Below are 24074 nucleotides of genomic sequence, written 5' to 3'. Positions count from 1 at the left end.
TTTTTGAATTATTATTGAATTATAAAGTATATTCAAAAACCAGTATGAATCACCATTGCACTATTCACACTATGCACTTCTCAAAGAGAAATTTCACAACAATTTAGATCCATTCACATGATTTGAAATATTGTATTTCACCAAGAACCTACTGATTATATCGAGAAGTTTACATAAAAATTCATATTCTTCAAATGTTACATTAGATTATTTTATATTCATTTTTTGATGCAGCTTGTTACCTCAATAATTTCATTCAACAAAACATTATTTGTTCTAAAGCTACTCCATTGGATGTATCAAATTTGTTACCACCATAGTTTATTTTCACCAACTCAGTTAGTTTATCTGATTAGATGAAATTTTCAAACTTCCAATTAACAATAACATTTTTTTTACTTTGTATAATAAACCATGAATGCAGAATTTTGGGCAATCGTTCTTGACATTATGAAACCTATCGACGGGTCTGGCATGCAACCTTCTAAATAAATTAAGACCATATGGTTTGTAATCTTCGCTTAGTACTCTCCCAAAAATGTATCTTATCATTTACATTTTTTCTCTTGCATATCATTGATCTAATCTACAAAACTGCCAACAGGATCTTTAACCTCGCCGTCGATAACATCTTACTATCAATAGCGATATTGAAAACATTCTAGAATCAGGTAGAACCAATTTGATTGAGTTTAAGGCTAATGTTTTTACAAGTAAGGCTGGTGCTGCGGTTCGGGATTTGGTCCTGTCTAGACATAAAATATCACGTTCAACGTAAATTCGCCTGTTGGAGGATTTATAAGTCCTGGCATATTCATGTGGCCAAAATAATTAAGGCATCTTCATAAATATTTGTAGTCCTCATTAAGAACTAAAGATCAGACAAGAACCATTTGACTTATAGACGATCCAGAGTGAATCCGAAACTTGGACAGTTTAAAGCATAGAAGAAAAGTCGTCGATACTATCACATCACTGTTCAACAAAATCTCGCTTATAGCGTTGACATGGTAGACGTGGAACGCACATGAACATCAAGTTTACCTGCAGACGCCTGGAATGTCAATTCATCAGGACTCTTTCTTATGAAGGAGTACAAGTAAAATCAACAATCAAGGCACACTTTTTCTAATACTAGAAGCTCAATATCCACACGAGTCGAACTACTCATTTTGTCACAGGACTCACCGTCTTTTGATTGCTTTATACAAAGCAAAAATCGCGTGAATTGATTAACGTTAAGTTTTATTTGAAACAGAATATTAAGGAATCGAATTTCACTAAAATATTGTACTGAGAGGAACAGACAAGATTCATAATTTCATCAAAAATTTCTTTACTCTCCAATTGGAACACGGAGTAGATGTCGACTACGAAAGAGGTGGAATGAACATCTAGATCCAGGATGAGAAAAGATATCAAAGAAGAAACAGGCGTTAGACCTATTATTAAAGAAAGAGGAAAAAGGAGAAGATTTCCAAAGTAAATTAATGAAGAAGATGAAAACAATGAAAATAATTAATTATATTAATAACATTGTTATTATTATATAAATTAAATACTATTTCATGTATGAATTTTATTTAAAAAATACTTTGATGGTTGCGTGACTGGGATGTTACCTTATAATCAAATAATCGTGGACTCAAGTTGGATAGATATGTCATTCTATAACAGTATTTTCAATGGAATTAAATTTGTTATTTGATTAAAAAGAATGATTTCTATGACTAAGTATTTTCGGAGTGATAATTTCCTACTCAAATATTCTCTAGAACGCTAGTAGTTGTTATTGACCGTTTATTTCATACATATTTTCCACTAATAGAAGTTTATCAGATTTAATTTCTATCCTATTACCCCTATTAACTCCATTGTAGACACAGTTCATGTGTACTTGCTCTCGGCCCACGTACTAAAACTTGTTGGCGTGGAATGGTGTTAGCAACACAATCAGATATGTACTAAAACCACAATCTGCGCTTGTTAGTCCGATTTAAATAATCATCGTTGGTGCTGTCAAACTCATTCTTACCTTAGATCGCGAACGAAACGCAAACATTGATAAACTGTCAATATTTTTGTCGTTTTTTTTTAATTTCTGCACTGGAGCCTCCGAAAAAATTTCTTATTGTGTCAAATTGGTTAGATGTAAATCGAAATGAATTTTTTAGTGAAAGTGATGGACGGCATAATCTTGCAAATTTTGTGGATTGGTTATGTCATTTACAAGAGTTTGTGCCCAGAGAAAAAGATGTGAGTAGTTTTTTTTTCAAATTTTACGAATTATTCATTAATATCGGACACTTGTCCGTCTAACCGAAATAGTTTAAAATTAGTTTGAATAAATTTGGAAACAAGAATAGTTTGATTGTGGGAGAGAAAATTCAACAAACACAACTGATTTTAACAGGTTTTTTTTTCTAAATTAAATTTAATGTTCTACCTACCGATCTAATAAATACTTTTCTTGGAAATAAGTTATTAGGTGGGTTTTATGATTTTACTATCCAACAAAGAATTTTTTTATCAAATTTCTTAATTTGGTTTATTGATTTTTGGAATGATATTGATCGCAAACTCCTTTACTATAATAGGAGTCTATTAAAAATGAGTGAATCAAAATTCGAATTCTGGTTCGATATTAATAAACGTCATATTCATTTCAATTTTTTCGAATACCATGTTAATTTCATTTTAATATATTTTGAACTCTATTAATTAATTTTGTAATTCTCGTTGTCCTGTCTACTTCTCAAGTTATTTAGTTCTTTATTTTAAACAATACTAAATAACTAAAAATACTATTTTTGTAAAGATTATGATAGAGAGACGCATCGTTTTAAAATATATGAAAAAGTCCACCTCAGAAGACCTGTTCAGGATCTTAGATAGATGTTATTTTCAATTTCATGTACCTTTCCAAAAAAACAGAAACAGAAAAGAATATAATGGATATCGTGGACATGCTGAATAGTGAAAACTTTGTAAAATTCCAAAGTCTGTATTTGTTTGAACTTGAAACAGAAAATGAGAGAAATCAAAACACCAAAAAAATCCTAAAAGCAAAAATATTTGCTACAATTAAAGAGGTTGGTAGGAATAATTGTGATTTATTGAGGAATTGACTCTGGAATTCATCGGTTGGAGGAAAAAGGTAAAGAATAGCATTGGTTGAAGCCTAAATCTTCAAAAAAGACGGAATAGATTGAAGATACATTTTTGGTATTTCTTTTGGAAATTTTGGATCTCTACAGGTATTTCGTAGCTGGATAATAATTACATCAATTGCCAATATTCCTGATAGTGTTCTGTATCTAAAACATAGTTATTTCACCAAAATTTTTGTTTTTTTGTTATGCCGTAACTACGCAGGTACTTTGCCTGTATGTTGTCTTTCAATTGAATACAATGGACACTACACCGACATATCGAGCTTCTCATCATAAACAAAATACTTTTTTAATAACTTTGTGTATATCCTCTAAGATTCTGTGAAATATATTCTCAAGAAACTACAGAACTTTTCACCACTTCTAATGTGAAGAAATGTTTTCTATCTAAATATTTTACAAATCCGTGACAGCTTCTTTAGCTAGTCCGTCTTAAATTTCGTTGTCCTATTGAAACTGTACTAATTATCTCACTGATCAGAAGCTAATGGATCCTCAGAAAGGTTTTTTAAAACGGTAAAAAGACTGTCCTGACTGCTGTTGTGAAAAAGAGAAACTAGTCAGTAAAGTTGGATGCGTATTTTATGAACTACCGCACAACTCCTTATACAACCATCGGCGTCACCTCTGCAAGTCTGATTTTCAATTACCATTTATCAATTAGCTACCTGCCAACTATTGAGCCAGCAGTCTGTAACTTGGGAGTAGAATTTCAAGACGCGGTTAATAAATACAAATTGGACGAATATGCGCCTTGTTCTCCATAGTTTACTACCATCATATGTCGTTCTTGTAAAACAGCCAACAAGTTCTTATCCTGTTTTGAACTAAACCCTTATGAGATCGTGTTAGTTCGTTTTTCAAATGCATAGACGCTATGACGATATTTGAGGAGCTGGAAGTGGTTTCATAAACTGAGGAAAGCGTATCCTCAGCCGAATCCACTGAAACCAATGAAGGAAATCGACCCTGTAGTCGTTTCAAGACCTTTAAAGTCTGTAAAGCTTCCAGGTCGATTGTTTACTTTGAGATATAATATAATAATAATAAGAATACTACAGAAATGTTTTATTTTTGTTTAGTTTCGATTTTAATCGTGTAAGAGTCAAGTGATGGTAAGAACTTTTGATAGTTGTATCCGTTATTAAGAGCTAGAGAGATCACATTCAAATCTGGACCTAATCTTAAGGCTTTTGAGTTTATCTGTATATATGAATGTTAAATATGATGAATACGAAGTCTAAATTTAGTATGGATGTTCTTCGCACATGCTACCTCAATACTTGTATGTATACTAAAATGTACCGAAAACCCCATAAGTCAGAAACTCATTTAATATAATAAGAATATCTTGGGAACGTAATGCGTAATAAGAGCCATTACGTATTGATACATAGGATCCCTGAAGGCCAATATGAACACACTGTTTACACTACTAGTAATGTGTTCAGTGAATATCCTAACCAACGGTTCCAGAAATTCCAACTAAGGTGTGCTAGCAGGAAAAGAATATTGTGATTAGAAAATTTAAGAACGTAGCTGAACCAATCTGCAACTCTGCTATTCCAAACACCACGCAGGCAAACATGTTTATACCTGTATACTTAATTTTCAAAATTACTGATAAATAACATTTATCATCTCGTAATGAATATGATCTAAATCAATCAATTTCATGGCGTTCTCAAGAGTTGGTCATCGCAAGACCACTTTATGGCGAATTTTGCGTAAGGATCTTACTTTACACCCATACAAGATCAGGCTCACTCAAGAATCAAAGTCGATGGACCATTCAAAGCGACGTACGTTCTCCGATTGGGCTGTGGAAAAGCAAAATCATCTTCAGTGACGAAGCTCATTTCTGGCTCAATGGGTTTGTCAATAAACAAAATATGCGGTATCTTTTTTGATTGGAAACTTGAGTAATTATTTTGTTTCATGGAATTTATAGATAAAAGGTTATAGGTTCAAGGTTATAGTTGTTCAACCAATACCTTCTGTATCTTCTTCTAAAACAATTACTCTTAGTAGGTCTACACAAATAATATTGACAGAAACAGCGTTTTTTAAGTTTGTGTATTTTAAATTATGACCATTTTTATCGCGAATTACTATCCGATTTGACGTCATGTATGAATATTTTGCTTAGTAAAAATTTCGTCTCAAAAATTCAATTTTATCATCAAAAAATCTATTCCTTAAACTTTGTTATGATTTAATTTGCATGAGTTGCCAAAATACTGGCTTGTGACCACACAAAATATGTAACATTTTTGAATTTATGATACTTGCGATGTCTTCGCCAGAAAAAAATTCCGGAATTAGATTCTGAGTTTAATTGAATGGTTATATCAGGTGACCATTCACTAAAAGTATTTTCCAACATTGAAATATCTACAAAAATGTTTTTTTTATTCCTTTATTTGTTATTGAAAGAAGTATATGTCGTTATATAGGACGATGTTATACTAAATGATCTTCATTCGACCTTTAAACAGCTGAAGTTATAAATAAATATTCGACTTGTTTCAATATTTCAAAAAATTATAGATTACAGAAAACTTCTGATAATAACGTTTTGATTAATATGATAATTCTAAACAGTATATATGGAATAATTATGAGAACTTTAGCCTACCGATTATATATAACTCGTTCAAGAAAGTGTTGGTCAATGTCTTAAGGTCGAAAGAACCAGCAAGGAAGTATTTGTACAAAAAAAGGATAAAAGTATAATAACAGATTAATAAGTCGACATAGTAGGTTTTTGCACATATCTAGATACCGTAATATCATACAAGGATGAATCTAGTGAAGAAAAAGAAGATAAATCCAATTAAATACTATATGGAAAAGTCAGTGCTGGACTCGAGTGAATTCTTATGCTGCCGTCGGGTTATAACGAGAATTTATGTATGATATCGATCAAACAACCAAGGAGTAATAAGCTAAAACGAAACTTCATTTGAGAAATATGAACTTCAATACAACACACTTTATTCAAAATGCACTAAAAAACTAGATTATGAAGGAAGAGATGCTGATGATGACAATGTTGGAAAAGTATATTGTGAAGATAGAGGTGCAGAAATGTAAAGGAAAATTGCTCATGTAGTAACTAGCTTGTCGGATTATAATAGTGGAAAAACCAAGTGAGCCTTCAAACGAGCTATTATCTTATAGATCTATTAGCCTGCTACCTACAGTAAGCAAATCACTGAGCAACTTCTGCTAAAAAGAATATACATGGAACAAACATCCCAAAATCCCAAACTTCGTGTAGGAGCGCCACGTCGGATTCCGAGAATATCACCTCCCAACGCACCAATAAATGATATATTTCTCAATCCTTCCACAAGGTGTATCTTCTTCTCAAATCTTATAAAACAGACAATTTTGAGCTCTATTTTCAGACTAGCAATTTGAGTCAAGAATTAAGTAGCGAATACAGATCAACAACAACGTGTTTGTCCACGATATAAACCACCCACGATTTCCAATCGCTCGAGAAACTCACATGAAGAAAACATATAGAGAATTAAAGAAGACGATTAGACTCTAAGTTTCGTCAAATGTATTAGATCATTGGACAAAAATAGAAACCAACAAATTGTTTATCTATAAAGCTACCCTAAATACTCATAGGGAATCCAACTTAGGCGATGTCAATCTAAGGTACTGAAGATTTAGCAAATTCCTCCTGATTCTTCATCAATCTTATCAACACTCCCTATGTATGTGTATCTGAACATAACCGAATAATAGAACGAACAAATAGGAAACCAAGACAACGTACTAATAGCAAAAGTGGTCACCAAAGTTTCAGATATAAGATGATTATATACAAGAATGCAAAATTAGTCAATAAGAAGTAATATCAATGGAGCTACCTTTCCAAGCCTATGTGCAAATATTTGATTTAATAGCATTTAGTAACTATTACTTCCTAATAATTAATCGAATGGAGAAGAGCGAATACTTTGTATTATTTTGCAAACGAATAAAAAAATAATCAAAAAAAATTGTCAAAAATATCAGGACCTACATGTTATGAGTTGTTGCATCCGATGCAAACTTACTTAAGACATAAAGACACACATTTAGGATTATCAGTGACACCTGAAGAAAGGCTCTTAATTACTATAAGTATGTTTTTAACATTAAATAAGTACACAATACAAAACGGGAAAGACCGTGGTCATGAACATAATTGTCGAGGGTGCTTAATAGAATGCACCAAGAGTGAGTTGAATAAATAGTGCGGTAATTTCTGTAGCAGTCATTTACCACAAACATCTTATAATAGTCTTAGTTAGACGTTAGTTAGAAGTACGGATTTCAAGAAAGAAATTAATCGATGCTAGATGGAATTTACTATTTTTAAATTACTATACATATATATATAACCATTATTTTTAGTTCATAAATTCAGATTGAACTAATATCGAATGATGACGTCGCAAATGCAGACGGAAATAGATATTAGGAAATTGAAATAAAAATTAATGAGACAGTTTCTTCAAGTACAAGGATCATTCCGCTATATTAAAATAACCAGGATAATATTTATAGATATTGAATATCTCAATTTTACAAATTAACAGAAAATTGTGATTAGATTTAGATACATTTTTTGTTTATAAATTTATTACATAAAAATTAGTATGTTCTCATATTGTTTCTTTTTTAAGTAACGCTTTTTTGACGTCAGACTTGATCAAATAATAGATTACATATATCTGAGACAATTAGAATGTAATTGCTACAAAAAACGTCTGGTAAACAACCACACATTCATAATTTATCACATGTTTCTCAATTTCTAGTTTCTTTAAAAAATAAACAAGTTGCTTAATGAAGCGATTATGATTCGTATTTTGTGAAAGTTGTATCATTTCTTTCTCTGGTTGTTCATATCTATAATTAATTCAATTACACTTATAAAAAAATGAACGAGCAATATTTTAAGTGACAGGTGGACTAAAAAGTTCTTAGGCCCACATAGAAAAACCCTTTTTTTGACAGATTTTATTTTTCAATAAAAACTATTGGAGAAGTCATCTCCATCGCGAGCATCCTCTTGAGGCCTGAAAACGATAAAAAATCGCTGGAAGCCAGATCTGGAGAATAGTGTAGATGAGGAAGTCATTTGAAGCCCAAGCCATGCAATCTTGCCATCGTTTCCATAGATTTGTAATAAGGTGGTTTTAGTTTCCCTGAAGAGTCTTTGCCTGTCTCATCAATTATTGGGACAACCTATAAAGGTAAAAACTCCGAGAAACTATAACCAGAGTTGATCTGTTGAATGTATGAACCCACCTAAGAACAATCTACGAATACTAATAGGAGTTCTATAGGGGCACTGTCACAGACAATGCGGCGTGCAGGTTTTGTTGTACAGAGGACGAAACCTCCATCCACATTCTCTCGAAGTGTGAAACACAGAAAAACTTCAGAGTACTAAACCTGGGTGTGTATGGAATAGAAGACGAAGTTATCTGGCAATTAAAGCCATCCCACATTCTAGACTTTTCAAAAGGATTGGGATTGATGGATCTGCTGTAAAAACAGGGCTCTGCAGTATCGCAGCGAGAAAGGAGGGAACTATAAAAATTCTGCCAGGTCAGTCAAGCGATGAACCGGATGAACATGACTATATCCACCGAAAAAATGAAAAGCATAACCTTTGCTAAAGAGCTACGAAGTAAGCTGGTAGTTCAGGACAAAATCATCGAACAAGTCTCACAATTTAAATACCTGGGTATGGACCTGTCGAGTTATCACGACCCAGTGAAGGTCATAAGAAGTCAGATCAACAAAATGACTGCCATATCGGGCTGCTTAAGGCATACAATATGGGTGAATGAATACATGCGAAAGGATAGCAAGGTTAGGATCTATAAGACTTGTATCAGGCCAATCATGACATACGGAATAGAAACAAGAGAGAAAGCGAGACAAAACGAAAAGCATGCATCGGGTAGTCGAAATGAAAACGCTCAGGACTATAGTGGGTAAAACAAGAGACAAAGAAAAAGATACTGGTACGCCCACGTGAGAAGAATGAAGGAGGAAGGAAAAAGAGAACCCGGACGACAACCTAAGAGGTGGATAGACAGCTGGCAGTCCACCTCCCAGGAACTGATACAGAGGAACCTGCGAAACTAACAGATCGTGAGATCTTAAAAATGAATAAGAAGAAGAAGAACAATTCCCTTTTTCCCACCGACAATTATCCTGATTTTCTCAATATTCAAACATATAAAACATTAATAAATATCAATGAGTCATAGACAAAGCTTATAGTTGTGTTCCTAACGCAGCGCCGCTTAAATTCGATTTTATGTATCTATGATGTAACTGATTAATTTCACATTTAGTTTGTTTACATTAACGTAGATATATCATAGTTTGTGAATTTGTGTTTTTCTTCCCTCTTAACATCCTTATTTTGCTCTATTACGATAATTATATTTTTTCCATTATTACATTGCTCATATCTTGATTGTTTTGGTTCTTCACTTGGAGCCCAGGTACAAATCTCGAGGATTCGATACGTTATGAAATGTGTGAATCAATAGGTGATGTCACGAAATGTATACACATAATAGGTGAACAATTTGCAAACAATGCCACCAATTGAGAATATAATTATTATTACTTTACAAAAATTCCAATAACTAATTGTACTAATTTTGTTGTCCTTGACAACAAAAGGTCACAAAAACTAAGTGGTAATTAATAATAAACTAGCTTTTACCCGCGGCTTCGCTCGCATCGAATCCATTAAATAAGTATCAGAAATCATTATAATAGAAAAGAACGAACTCTGTAGCAATATTAGAACCTGAGATATAGATCTTTGAATGTAGAAAAATTGCCAAAAACCTACAAAAATCCATAACTCCACATTGAATGTCCGCGCCTAGCTCTTCTCCAACTCAACCGATTTAAGTGTTCAAAAACTCAAAAGAAAGAGGATGTTTCAGCGAGTGTTCTTAAACCAAAACGAAGTCTCTATCTTGAATAGAACCCTACTCCCATAATTAATGTACAGGGGGAAATCGCATTTGAGTATAACATGGGAATGGTGAAAATTAGTTGAAATCCGATGGTTGATAGCTGATCTGTGTATCAATACCTTTCATTGAAAAAAAAAAATTAAGCAAATCGGTTGGGTAGAACGCCTGAACGGACTCGGAATGGAAATCATCAATTTTTTTAATATATAAGATCTAATTCTTTTGATAATTTAAGTATGTAAATATTTTAAGAGGTATTTAGGTAATTATCTATTCAGTATCTTGGATGATAGCAAATATGCCTCATATATTCAGTGATGGATTGAGAAGGCGCAGTGTCCCTAGCAAATTCTTTCAACGACCCGTTAAGATACTATGTGTTCTAAATTACGTTATAGTAAAAAACAATTCAGTACTTAAAACATTCATTTGCCATCTACAGGGCAATTAATAGCCAGACTTGTATAAAATTATCTGCGCAACCGAAAATAAAAAAAAGTATCTCCAAGCTCGCATTAAAAGAAAAGTTCTATTTAAAAATGGAGTTCACATAGATTCACATAGGGGCGAATTTAATTTCATCAGTTTATCCACTGATATTATCCAATTTTTAATGTTGTAACCACGTCCTACAAATGCCAGTCAGTAGGTACTTTTGCCTTGTTTAACGAAAAATTTTGATATGTACTCTACAACAATACTGTCATATTTAGTTGGCAGAGGTCCATTTACCGAAATCATCATCTCATGAAGAATTAGTTCAAAATAAGAGTTTGAATTCATTTTAAGGCATATGCATAGTTATTTCTTCTAATTTATGAAAAAATGTCCTATATTGAAACTGCAGCAGATCAGTATCAACATGTTTCATCTCAAACACAAGCTATGTTGATATCTGTGCTTGCCGATATTTATTTTCTTCACACGTTAAATTGACCAAATTTTTCCGCAAAAAATCAAAAGTTTCCTTGCACATCCAACTCTGTTAATTATAGTGAATTACTATGGGCCCTGTTAGGCTGTAACAAGTTCAAGAAGCCAGAAATGAAATTTGCGGGCGATTGGGGATAATTTTAAAAGAAACTAATGATTGAAAACCGATACTATACAGATAATTATTTAGTTTTATTTCAATAAAAAGTATATCATATTTTTACAAAGATATACTCTAACTCTATGAATATTTATCAATTTTTAAAAGTAACTTTTTTAGATTCCATATGGGGAAAATTCGTAGTCTATACTTATCAAAGCGAGATGCTTGATTTGATTCATAGTGTTCCTTAACTCATTTTTAAGAGCGTTAATGTCGAAAATGAACTTTCCATGATGTCTACGTTGTCTTTCAAATCATTTTCATCTGCACTGACTCTGACACTGATAGGTGTTTTATGCAAACTCTCTTATGCTCTAATAAATTTTAGCTAAAGCAGATTGTGAGTTATCAATAAATAACAACATTTTTGAACTACTTACCAGTTATTTCTTTCTTAATATATTTCGAATGTACTTGCTAGAAAATTACCACTTACCACACTATTAGAAAGTACACAATCTATACAACAGAAGTTCCAAGTTTGAGTTTAGTATTTGCTTCGAAACCATCAATAGTGAAGGTTTTCAGTGAATTTGTAAACATGAAAAAAATTGGTCATCGTTATGTTATACTATACTTTTATTTTAAAGGCCTTAGCTCAACCAATATAAAAGCTGAAGTAGATTCTACTTTGGGTGATACTACTCCTTCATTATCACCAGTAACATATAGGGTAGCATAGTTTAAACGAGTCCATACGACCCGTGAAGACGACTCTTGAAATGTTGAAGAAAACCCACAAGGCGGTACTGGATGATCGTCAACTAGCGCGAGCTAGCAGACATAGTAGGCATTTCAAAAAGTGCGGTAAATCGCTTATTGACTTAACAATTTATACATGAGAAAGATGTGCGAAAGATGATTGCCGCGTTTGCTCACAATGGAACAAAAACATCGTCATGAAGGTCTTTCCATCGTTTTATAACCATAGATAAAACTTGGGTCCATCACTTCACACCCGAAACAAAAGAACAATCAAAACAATGGACTGAAAAGGGAGATCCAAAAGAGGCAAAGACCGTTCCATCTGCAGGCAAGATGCGTAAGATAATTATCATTGACTATCTCAAAAAAGGAAATACTATCAATGGCGAGCAGCATGCGAACTTATTGCAACATTGGAGCTAATAAATCAAGTAAAAACGACCGCCTTTGGTTCCTGAAGAAAAAGTTGTTTCATCAAGACAATGCCCCAGCTCACACATTCCTTATTTGGTGAATTTGGTTTGAATTGCTACCTCATGCACTCGATTCGACAGATTTAGCCCCCTCGAATTATTTTCTGTCCTCAGACTTGAAAAAATAGCTCGACGGTCAAAGATTTTCCAACAATGTAGAGGTGGTGTCGGATTCAAATGACTATTTTGAGGAGCTTGGCGATTCTTATTAAAAAAATGTCTAGGAAACATCTAAAGGTAAAAGGACAAGACCATCCTCGTAACTTTGTATGTTACATGTATTCAAGATCATGGTAACTTCTTTGTACGTATTTATTTACTTTTTCGTAATATGTATTTTTAATTATACGCAATTTATTGAAAACAAAGAAATTGTGATGAAATTATAGCTTTCTAGTCGATTAACAATCTCATATAAAAACAATAATTTCCTTTAGTTTTAGTAATAATCAAATTTATGTTAAAATAACTTGGTTAAAAAACAAAAGTGATCAATTTAAATTTATTCCTCACAGACCCCATAATGTCTGAATGTGTCACGGTCGTCTACCCGTGGATGGACGACCGAGAGTAAATACGTAATTAATTTTAGATTTAAAATACACCGGAAGTGTCAGATAAGATTATTGGAGAATATGTTTCAAAACAATCTTTGGTAAACTACGTACTAGCGAGGAAATTTAACAGATTTTACAATCTACTTTTCTACTCATGATATGATTAGTTGATTCACTGGAAATGTATTTCAATTTATTATAACCAGAGAAGGTTGACTCACGTCATACGGTAATTATTCGAAATAACATAGCTATTTTCAAATTAAAGCAAGCAGAGAATATCTATGTCAATCTAGAGTATCGGTTTTATGTATAACATATATCAGAAAAAAGGGAAGGAAACTTTAGGTACGTTTACAAATTTTCTAATAAAGGAGAACATTTAGCGCAAACTAGGTTTGAAAATGAAGTAAGGAGATTGATGCTGTAAAAATCATTCGAAAGAAAAATTTTCAGAAGAATATACGAATTAGAATAAACGAGGCAGATTGGTGACACCGAAATAATAGAGAAATATATGAAATACAAGGTAATAAAAACATGGTTCGATTCATTAAAACCGATAGGTTGAGATGGTTTGGACACATGTAAGAAATGGAGTGATCATTAATGCCACAATATACAGCAGTATAAAAAGAAATAGACCCCGTATCAGATAGACCGATCAAGTTCACGAAAACTTACAAACAATGAATGTGAAAGGATGGATAACGTTGGTGACGAGAATATCAGTTTGTAGGCGATTTTTCGAGGAAGCCAAAACTGTTGTGCCAATTGGTAAGGTATGAAATTATTCGGTGACAACATTATTTCGTTCGAAGTTATTCCCTTCCAACTCCTGCGAGTTTTTCAAGTGTTGGAACAATACTGGAATGTAATCCCCGTCAGCATCTTCGTCAGAATTGATTGTATTTAAAACTTCTTCTAAACAGAAATACGAATAAACTAACAGAGCTAAAAAAGTATTGTAAAAATCAGAACATATATTTTTTTATTATTTTGTCATATCTGAAATATTTTTGTTTATATTTCCAAACCAAATTGTTTTATTAACACTTTAACCGTATCACCGGGTCTCTGAGTCCAGATGGGAAATTTGACTCTTCGAAATTGGCATCCCTTATAGTTCATCCGTTTCCTCTCGCTCAGTAGCTGTAGTTTCCCGTCAATTGTTATTTGTAACCTTCAGTTGGCTGTGAACTGTCGCATAACGTATTTTATTGTTTATGGTATTGTGTATGTTGATGTCCTTGGAGATCGATCACTAACATATGTTGGTACTATGAAAAAAATAGAAGGGAAATACCTCCTGAATTCTTACCATCTCCAAACAGAAAAGTGGGATCAACCTTATATGAATTTGCTTTCTGTTGTGCATAAAAAGATGCACCACAGGGGTCAGAAGAAAAAACAAAACTGATTTGGTTTGTTACTACAATAAAACGAAAGCAGGGGTGGACTTGCTAGATATGAAATATGCGATATATTCGTCCAGTCTCATTTTTTACCCCCGAATGCATTAAAATAGAAAAAGCCGGGTAGTTCTACTTAAAAAAATAAAGAAATTTGATATTTATGATGTTAAACTTTGAACACTTTTTATACACACCCTGTATAAAATGAAAAAATTTCCAACATAGATTCAAATATGTCTCACTTTGCTTAAGCAGCCGAACAGAAAACCATATCTTTAACGGTATACTCCTGAAAAAAAGGGTCTGCGACGGTCAAATTGTTAACAATAAAATTGATAACTCAAAAGTATGTATTTTTCGAAAAAAGTATACTAAAAATTTACGTAGATTTCAAAAATGTATTAATAGACATATAACAAAGTTCTAGTCGACTATTTTAGTTAAAAAGGCGTAGAAATTTTCCATATTTTGCCATATAAAGTAAGTTGTACTTCGATAATTCCATTTAGAAATAAAAACAAATTCAAACATTCAAAAATAATATGTTTGAGAAGCGGCAACTATGTGAATGTGGCATTGTAGCAAAATTGAACACCAAAGTGTACTAATTCTAATATATTGTCAAGCTTTCGTTCATCCTCAGGGAATTAATTACCTCTCTTAATAACCTCCTTAGAACTATAGAATCGATTTTCCAAACTCAAATCTATGATAATTGGCTACAACTGGACTATTGGTTATCATTAACTAAAAATATGCGTGTTTCTTTACGCCCCCTTGGAACTGTTACATCAGGGCTAATCTATGTCATGAACGGTACTACTTAGTTTACTTAACTTAACTATTATTCAAAAAAGTCACTTCCTCTTAAACTACTCCTGATATATCTATGGTGCTGTAAAATTAGTTGTTTTCGGCATTAGAAGTTTATAATGATTTTCTTTTTGGTTACAGTGAACGGTCCACGTGTCTACCGCAAGGTGATGGCAAAGACAAACGACATTTTATCCATCTTTATACTACCATATCCACGAATGGAAAACCTGTGTGTTACATGGATGTCTATAAGATTTATTCCGCATCCGAAGAGGAACACCTGAGAAGCGTTTGTTCCAAAGGCGTCCCCAATAAAACCTATTTCAAGCACAAACAAAGACTGTTAGCTAACGATAAATCATGTATACCCGAAGAATGGAAAGATTATTCCATAATGGCTATTTGAACAAAACAATATGACACGGAACTTGTATCTCTTCTTGAATGAGTAGGTTGCAATAATATGAATACTATAATCGCATAAGTTTATGTACGGAATGTTTATCGTACAAAAAATTGTATTTTTGCGAAGTATGCAAGCGTTAAATAACGCCACATTAAAAAATGAATAACAAAGTCAATTGAAAATGAAAGTAGATATTAAATTGAAGTTGAAACTAACAATTTGCTTGTAAACTTCTCAAAAATTGTGCTAAGTAACCTCGAATCTTCGTTACACCATTTTGACAATGCTTATCAATCACGAGGAAACGGCGAATATGTAAATAGTTTATTATTAAAACGTGACTGATTAGTGATAACCATGACTCTGTTTTTATATAAAATATATTTATAAAAAAGACCATCTGCTTTTCATTTAATAATTACCCGCATTCTTAATTTTATCTTGAAAAGCACGCACGTGTGAAGCACAGGCAACAGGACCTATAACTATATATAAAATGAATATTGGATGGTTATAAATGAATATCAGAAAACTAACACTTATAATATTTAATATTAAACTTACACTTATAAATGATATCAGTAATCTGTCTAATAAAGAGAGGCTCAAAAATTTGCGCACTCGTGACAACCAGTTACGGAGATGTCGAGAATGAGGATGCCTCAACAGCACTCTTTGGATTAATAAACATCTTAAAAAAGAAACAGAAAGCAGAATATATAAAACAACAATTAGACCTATAATGACATACACAGCAGAGACAAGACCTGATACAACTAAGACAAAAAACTACTAGAGACTGAAAGTACTTAGGAAAATAGCAGGGAAACACTTTTAAATAGAGAAAGAAGTGAAATCATAAGATATACGTGCAATTTAGAAAATGTAATTGACTGGGTACTAAAACGAAAACAAGAATGGAATAGTCACATCAGCAGAATGACAAGCGAAAGACTAATGCGTATCGCAAGGGATAAATCGCAAACAGGCAGAAGAAGTATTGGCGACCGAGAAAGAGATGGTGTGACAATATGGATCCAGGAGGCCGAAACTGAACAAGAAGCAGGTTTTAAACCTACCATATAAGAAAGAAGAAGAAGAAGTGACAACCAGTCCTGGTAGCGCATGTGCACGCAATGTTTGCGCTGCAATCTCCCAAAACAGCAACATCCCATATTAAGTTTATTTGTAATGATCAGTTTGAAGACACCGGCTGCCCCTGTAAAGGGAAGTGCACGGGACGAACAAGAGTTAATGAAGAGGCTGTTGAACGAGATTCGTTTAATTGCAGTCCAAAGAAACTATTTAAGTAGGCTAGTCGTGAATCAGTGATTTCAGTGACGACTGTTTGGATAGTTTTGAGACTACAGATTACATAGCAACTTCGCTATTGAAATTTTACGTGACGATGAAGATTTTATCGGTCTTGTTTAATATGGTGATGAATCAATTTTTCACATAAGTGAATATAGTAACATGCTTAATGCTCGAATTTGGGGCTTAGAAAATCCTCTGGAGATGGTACAGGTGCTACGAAATTATAAAATGAATATTTTTTGTGCAATAACCCCGCGCAAAGTATACCGGTCTTTCTTTATTGATGAAACAACTGCAGCTGGGACTTCTTGCCTTGATACACTACCTCACTTGCTCTTCCCTTGGTTGGAAGAATATGACTACAAAACAGAATTTTCCAGCAAGAACAGCATCGTTATTGGTTGAAGATTATTGTATCTGAAAGTTGGATTGGTCGCAAAAGTCCTAATGACAAAGCCTTCGCTACTAGCTAACATTACCTAGTTAAGAAATAGGATAGAAGCAGATGTTGCAACAATTATTGAAGAAAAACTAGGTTATAGGCTTGGTGTTAGCCGTATAATGAAAGCTGCTCCCATTGAACACTTTTAAGCTTCTCGGTGAAACTATTCAAGTTACTCTTTCATTTGACATTTCATTTATAACTATAAGTGTATTATAATATTTATTATGAAGCGTTAGACCCCCAATATCCATTTATAAATACCGGGTGTACTAGAAATGTTTTTTAGACGACGCCATCTGAAAGTTGTTCGTTCTGTATTCATTTACATACCGAAAGTTGCGTTTCGCGTTTTCCGTGTAGTTCTGTACAACAAAACACACACTTTGGAGTGACTCTAGCCACTTTAATGTTGACAGTTGACAGTTTCACTTCGATGATTTTGCTTCCACCACAAATACGAATCAATCAACAAATTCTACCGAAAACACAAACACATCTACAAATTGTATCGAAATCACAAATACATCTACAGAGATTCCATCAACATCTAGTAGAGATGGAATATGTATATTCCATCTGCATCCATTTCAATAAAATATCAATAATTGTCCTGGAGGTACAATCAACATTACTTTTTGCAAATAATAAATTAATATTGACATTGCAAATATCATTAAGTTTGTAGCATTTTCAGTTCTTGGCATACAAATATCTATTTAAAATCATTCGTGAATTAATGGAAACTATGATATATGTTATGTTTTCTTTTGAACGCTCTAGGAAGCATTGTATTTTGGTAAATAAAGAAGAGAGAAGACGTAGACACTTAGGGTGGAAAATTTAGCATCAAAATACCAAAAAAAAAGACTGTGGAGAATATTCTCAGATTTCCATAACTTTCGTCATATAACGTAATTAACAAAATATTCAGAATGAATCTTTTGCTTGGCTAAAGTGTTGTTAAATGGTCAATGGAGAATAATTCGTCGTTCATCGTTGCACTTGATAAACAAAAAACATTTGTTTTTTATCAGTTCGATGACTTCTTACACAAACTAATCATTAATATGTCACATAGAGATTACGAAGAAGAGATTATACTGCAATAATTCAGGTACCCTTACAGAAGTCCTCTTAGTTGGTATATAGGGTTATATTTAGCTTAACACTGGAAAACCACATCGGTCCATGGCTATTCCTTTAGTTAACTCATCTTTGTTCATTTAGAATCTGTCTTTTCTATGATTTACTAGCGTTGGTCCAAGAGTGCCTGTGCTAATTAATCCTGGACACAGAATTGTGATACATAACTTTAACCACTAAATAATAAACTAGGAATTGTCCTAGACTACAAAATCCAGCTTTGGAAATTGAAGGATGAACTGAGTTTGGTTCCAAATTAGATCTCGTCACAGCTGTGGTGTCCTATTCTTCCATTTTTTATTACTAAAGTTAATATTATAATATCATTCAATATATATATATATATATATATATATACAGTGCTTTTCAGATAAAAGTATCCACCTTTAATAACTTTTGTAATACTGGTATTTAGAAAAAATCCAAAAACACGTCAATTTATGTTGGAAGGGGCAAGCATTATGGCTTATTTAAACTTACTGGAAAAGCCACCCCCTCACCCCTAGCAGCATCCTCTTTATTTTTTTAAATTACTTTTCATATTTTTTATGTAAAATTTGGATACTCCTCTTTGAGCTGATTTCAAAAATGTATAATACTTGTAGGTTAAAGTGGTTAGTTTATGAAATAAACAATTTTTCTGTTAAGAGCACAAATTTTACTTATTATTTACTTTCACCTTATTTGCCTGTACTAAAATGGGTTGTACAACAGTTCAAACTCTTTAATCTTTTTAACTGTGCTATTTATTCTACTTAAAAAATCCAAACAACAAAAAACTCTACTTTTTATTAAAGTTTGTCATTGTCAACTAGAATTTGTAGTCACTATTGATAGTGTAATTTGATACATTATTTATTTTGTTTCTTTGAAATGGTTTACTCTTTGCAAGAAAGAATTGAAATTGTAGGTTTATACTACCAAAATAATAATTGTGCAAGAGCTGCTGCTAGAATATTTAACGATTTACATGACGGAAGACATGCAACTCATAAGTGTGTAATTCAACTGATGGAGAAATTTACCACAACAGGGTCTGTTTGCAATAAAGTGCATAAGCGGGAGGGACTCGTAAATAACGAAGCAATCCAAGTGGCAATTTTAGGGCAAGTCAGCTTAGAGGCTCAACAACCCCAATCGTTGTCAACAATAAGTAGAGCGATCGGTGTTTCATCTTCTACAGTTTTCCGAGTTCTACATAAATTCAAGTACCACCCATACAAAGTTAAGTTGGTGCACGAGTTGAATGAAGATGATTTTGATCGTCGTCTAGAGTTTTGCGAATCAATGACGCAAATTATCAATAACAATCCACAATTGTTAAACAATATTTGCTTTTCTGATGAATGCTCATGGTCATTAAATGGCTTAGTAAGTAGGCATAATTGTAGATATTGGGCTGAAAGTGATCCACATATTATGCGTGAATTCCATACACAACATCCCCAAAAGTTAAACGTTTGGTGTGGTATCCTAGGTGACCACATTGTCGGACCTTTCTTCATCAACGGAAATTTAAATGGTGAATGATATCATAAGTTACTCAGGGAAGGGGTTGACCCACGTATTACAACAATAATAGAAAATGATGATAACCTTTCCGAAGATTTACTGGTATTTCAACAAGACGGAGCTCCCCCACACTATGCTATGCCTGTCCGACAATTTTTAAACGAAACATTCCCCGCTCGTTGGATAGGTAGAAGGGGGCAGATGATGGAGTGGCCACCTAGGTCACCGGATTTAACACCCCTAGACTTCTTTTTATGGGGGTATTTAAAAACAAAAGTTTATGCTACCCAACCAGAATATCTGGATGATTTACGAGAGAGGATAGAAAATGAATGTCGACAATTAAATCCAGCCGTATTAAGCAATGTCAGAGAGGCATTTCAAAATAGATTATACCATTGTATGGAAGTGAATGGTACTCATTTTGAACACTTATTGTAACTTCATAATAGATAGCACAGTTAAAAAGATTAAAGAGTTTGAACTGTTGTACAACCCATTTTAGTACAGGCAAATAAGGTGAAAGTAAATAATAAGTAAAATTTGTGCTCTTAAAAGAAAAATTGTTTATCTCATAAACTAACCACTTTAACCTACAAGTATTATACATTTTTGAAATCAGCTCAAAGAGGAGTATCCAAATTTTACATAAAAAATATGAAAAGTAATTTAAAAAAATAAAGGGGATGCTGCTAGGGGTGAGGGGGTGGCTTTTCCAGTAAGTTTAAATAAGCCATAATGCTTGCCCCTTCCAACATAAATTGACGTGTTTTTGGATTTTTTCTAAATACCAGTATTACAAAAGTTATTAAAGGTGGATACTTTTATCTGAAAAGCACTGTATACATATATATATATATATATATATATATATATATATATATATATATATATATAAGCGTAAATTTCTTTTAGTAGTTATTTAAACGATAACAGTGATTGTGGTAGTATCCTTAATTTTATGGGGACTTGGAAATGTGTAAAAATATTGGCAAGCAAGAGTAAATCCAAACGACAATGAAATCAGGCCTAGGTTCGATAATCAGCAGATTTTTGCGAAGATTGGCAAGTTGAGCCAAAGATGAACCAAACTTGGGTTTGTCGTACTTTCCTTTTTTTAAGAGCAATTTCTTTGGAATTGCAATACTTAAAACTACATTACTTGATTACTTACTTACGTAATTACGTAAAATTACTTGGAATTACTTAAAATTACTGAAATTATTTACTCAATATTACTTAATTACTTTAAATTCACTTACTTTAAATGTGAACACTGCAGTGTCTTGACCGCTTTCTTCCTTATCTTTAGATTTTTCTTCTCTAGCTTCATTTTTTTTCTTATGTGAATATTGTATTCACCTTCAGAAACACAACCTTGTCTATAGGAACAACATAAATCGCATTGGTCTTTCTTAGGAGAAAAAAGTGTCAAATTTATTGGCTCGAAAACTTCATGAAATGTAAAAGAGGATTCAACCAAGTTTTCCTTTCTCTCTGATGTACAATATAATTTGTACTCTCGAAATAATTGTGCTTTCAATTACTAAAACGGTTCTAGATACAGCTTTGTGGTATCCTTTCGACAAAAATGTGACTCTAATTTTGGGAGGAGTTCCAGAAATTGATTTATAAGCTTCCAGACAACCTTGTTCTGATTGTTCTGTTTTGTTTTTTGAGTATTATCAGTTTCTTTAATTGTTTGATCATTTCTGCTCAGATTTCTCCCATTTAGCCCTTCACGTTGGTTTTTCAACACCCAATCTCGAATCGTCCATTCACCCAGGCCAAAAGAGTTTAAAAACATTTTTTTGTACACTCGAATTCTGACTCCGTTTTTATTTTGCTTCAGGTAATATTCTAAGGAATTACTTCATCTTAATTCGGTTCTGGGTACAGTTGTCTGATGGACATGTGTCCAAATGACAAGGTTGTTTACTTCAATCTTTCTTTGTACCCAATCTAGGTATCAAAAATATTGAAAAAGTTCCTTTCTTCTGTGATAAGTATACATTTGAACTTATTTCTTTTAGTTATTTTACAAGAACATCGTGGTTTTAACTGCCTATTTTGTCGTTCAACGTCAAAAACAGTTTTTACATCTTCATTCTTTCTTCGTCCATTGTATTATTCTCCTTCCATTCTTTTTATTTTGTTACTGACAGCTACCCATAAGTTCTTATTGGCTTTTCCCCGTCTGGCTCGTTTTCGTTTTTGATCACCCTCGCTCGAATTCAATCCATCGGTGTCGTCAATTATATTCCAAGTATCCTTTCCTTCATTTTCGTCCATATCGCATTCACTTGAACTTGGTTCATAGGTTCGGTCATTTTTTTCTTCAAGTTTAGACTCTTCACTCAGCTCTAAGCCAGGGCCCATTTGTATGTGGCGAATTCCCTGATGGCGCCTGTAATGCTTCTTGCAAAATTACATTAAAATTGTCCGACGGACTGAAGATCAGGTCTGTATCTAGAAACAAATCGAGTTGTTGACTAGCCTCAACTTGAATCAATATGTCTATATCAAATTCTGTTTCGTCTATATCAAAAAAAATTTTTCCATCTTCATTATTTCTTTGTCCTTTGGATTCTTCTTCTTTTATTGTTTTGATTTTGTTAATGAAAGCTACCCATGAATTCTCATTTGCTTTTCCCTTTTTGGCCCGTTTGCGTTTTCGACAAATTTCTTTGGTATAATTTTCATCTTGATCACACTCGCTCGAATACAATCCATTGGTGTCGTCAATTATATTCCAAGGATCCTTTCCTTCATTTTCGACCAGATCGCATTCACTTGAACTTGGTTCATACGTTCGGTCATTTTTTTCTTGAAGATCATCTCTTAGCCGTGGCACTCATTTGTATGTGGCGAATATCCTGATGGTGCCTGGAATGTTTCTTGTAAAATTACATTTAAAATGACGGAAGGACTGGAGATCAGTTCTGTATTTACAGATTTACAAATCGAGTTTTTGAGTAGCCTCATCTTGAGTCAATCTGTCTATATCAAATTCTGATCAAATTTTCTGATATGCTATAAGTTCCCTCTGCGTCTGCTGGTACGACAATAACAATGGGGTCGCTGGTTTCTTCTTGAGACTGACGGTGTTGAAGTTATGGCTTTGTGACATTTTCCACCTGGAAATGTTATTTAACATGAGAAAAGTACACAAGAAATAATACAAAACACATTCATACAAATTTCTCACTAACATTTTTCTTTAGCTTCTCGCTTTGAGTTTGTTTCAGAGCTAAATCCACTAACCCACTGCCTCTTGAATTGTATTTTTTATCTGCTATCTGTAAAAGATTATAGAATGGATATAGTATTTTACTAGGTATAGCTGTAAAAGAGTTAAAAATAAGTTTAATAATGTTAAATGTAGAAATATCAGTAAATAGCGCTCTAGAACTTTAGTACACTTTTTCTCAATTACATAAAATCTGCATAAAAAATGATTCCAAAAACATGGCACGAAGACAAGCCTTTTCCAATAAAAGTTAATGTAGTGTATCCTAGATTAATATTCATTATATTATGATTGATGAAATAGGTCTTATCATTAAAAAAATTCAAACGTAATGTTCACATACAGTGTAAAGAAGCTTCCTGATACCAAGAACGTGAAAAATCCTTGTAACTCAATGGTAAAATGCTGTCAGTTAGGGGGCTATGGATCTTTTAATGTGAAAATCTACTATCATTGACTTACGAGTATTTCACACTATGGCATGGCCAATTAAACGAGGTTTTCCTTGGTAAACCCTAACTTGGACTAACAAAAACTTTCTTGATTTAGAGGAAATATTTTATTAGTCAATATTATAGAACAGAAATTATACTTATCTGATCACAATTCAACTGCTCATAGGTCTATTTGACAAAGGAGATTCACTATCATAAGGTTTGTTGATCACTGAACCTACTGAATGGCTACTGAGAAAGATGACTACTGAGAGAAAGGTTAGATGTTTCTTCGATAGAGCGCAGCACG

General features: G+C 33.1%; 1 protein-coding gene across 1 annotated transcript; it reads left to right on the top strand.

Annotated features, from left to right (window-relative positions):
- The first annotated feature begins 1924 nt into the window (after nt 1-1924).
- LOC130440515 (uncharacterized) lies at nt 1925-16060 on the top strand. The gene is made up of 2 exons (XM_056773741.1): nt 1925-2256; nt 15396-16060. Exons 1-2 carry the CDS (start codon nt 2162-2164, stop codon nt 15661-15663), a joined length of 363 nt encoding a protein of 120 aa, XP_056629719.1. The 5' UTR covers nt 1925-2161; the 3' UTR covers nt 15664-16060.
- Nucleotides 16061-24074: the final 8014 nt, after the last annotated feature.

The sequence above is a fragment of the Diorhabda sublineata genome, chromosome 2 (genome assembly GCF_026230105.1).
Source record: "Diorhabda sublineata isolate icDioSubl1.1 chromosome 2, icDioSubl1.1, whole genome shotgun sequence".
Lineage (NCBI taxonomy): Eukaryota > Metazoa > Arthropoda > Insecta > Coleoptera > Chrysomelidae > Diorhabda > Diorhabda sublineata.
Note: the sequence above shows the minus strand (reverse complement) of the source record. Positions and strands in the feature narration are given on the sequence as shown.

Coding starts and splice junctions, on each gene's coding strand:
- LOC130440515 (XM_056773741.1), top strand. CDS start 2,162: ATGAATTTTTTAGTGAAAGTGATGGACGGCATAATCTTGCAAATTTTG. Junction 2,257..15,395: donor TTGTGCCCAGAGAAAAAGAT/GTGAGTAGTTTT, acceptor TTTTGGTTACAG/TGAACGGTCCACGTGTCTAC.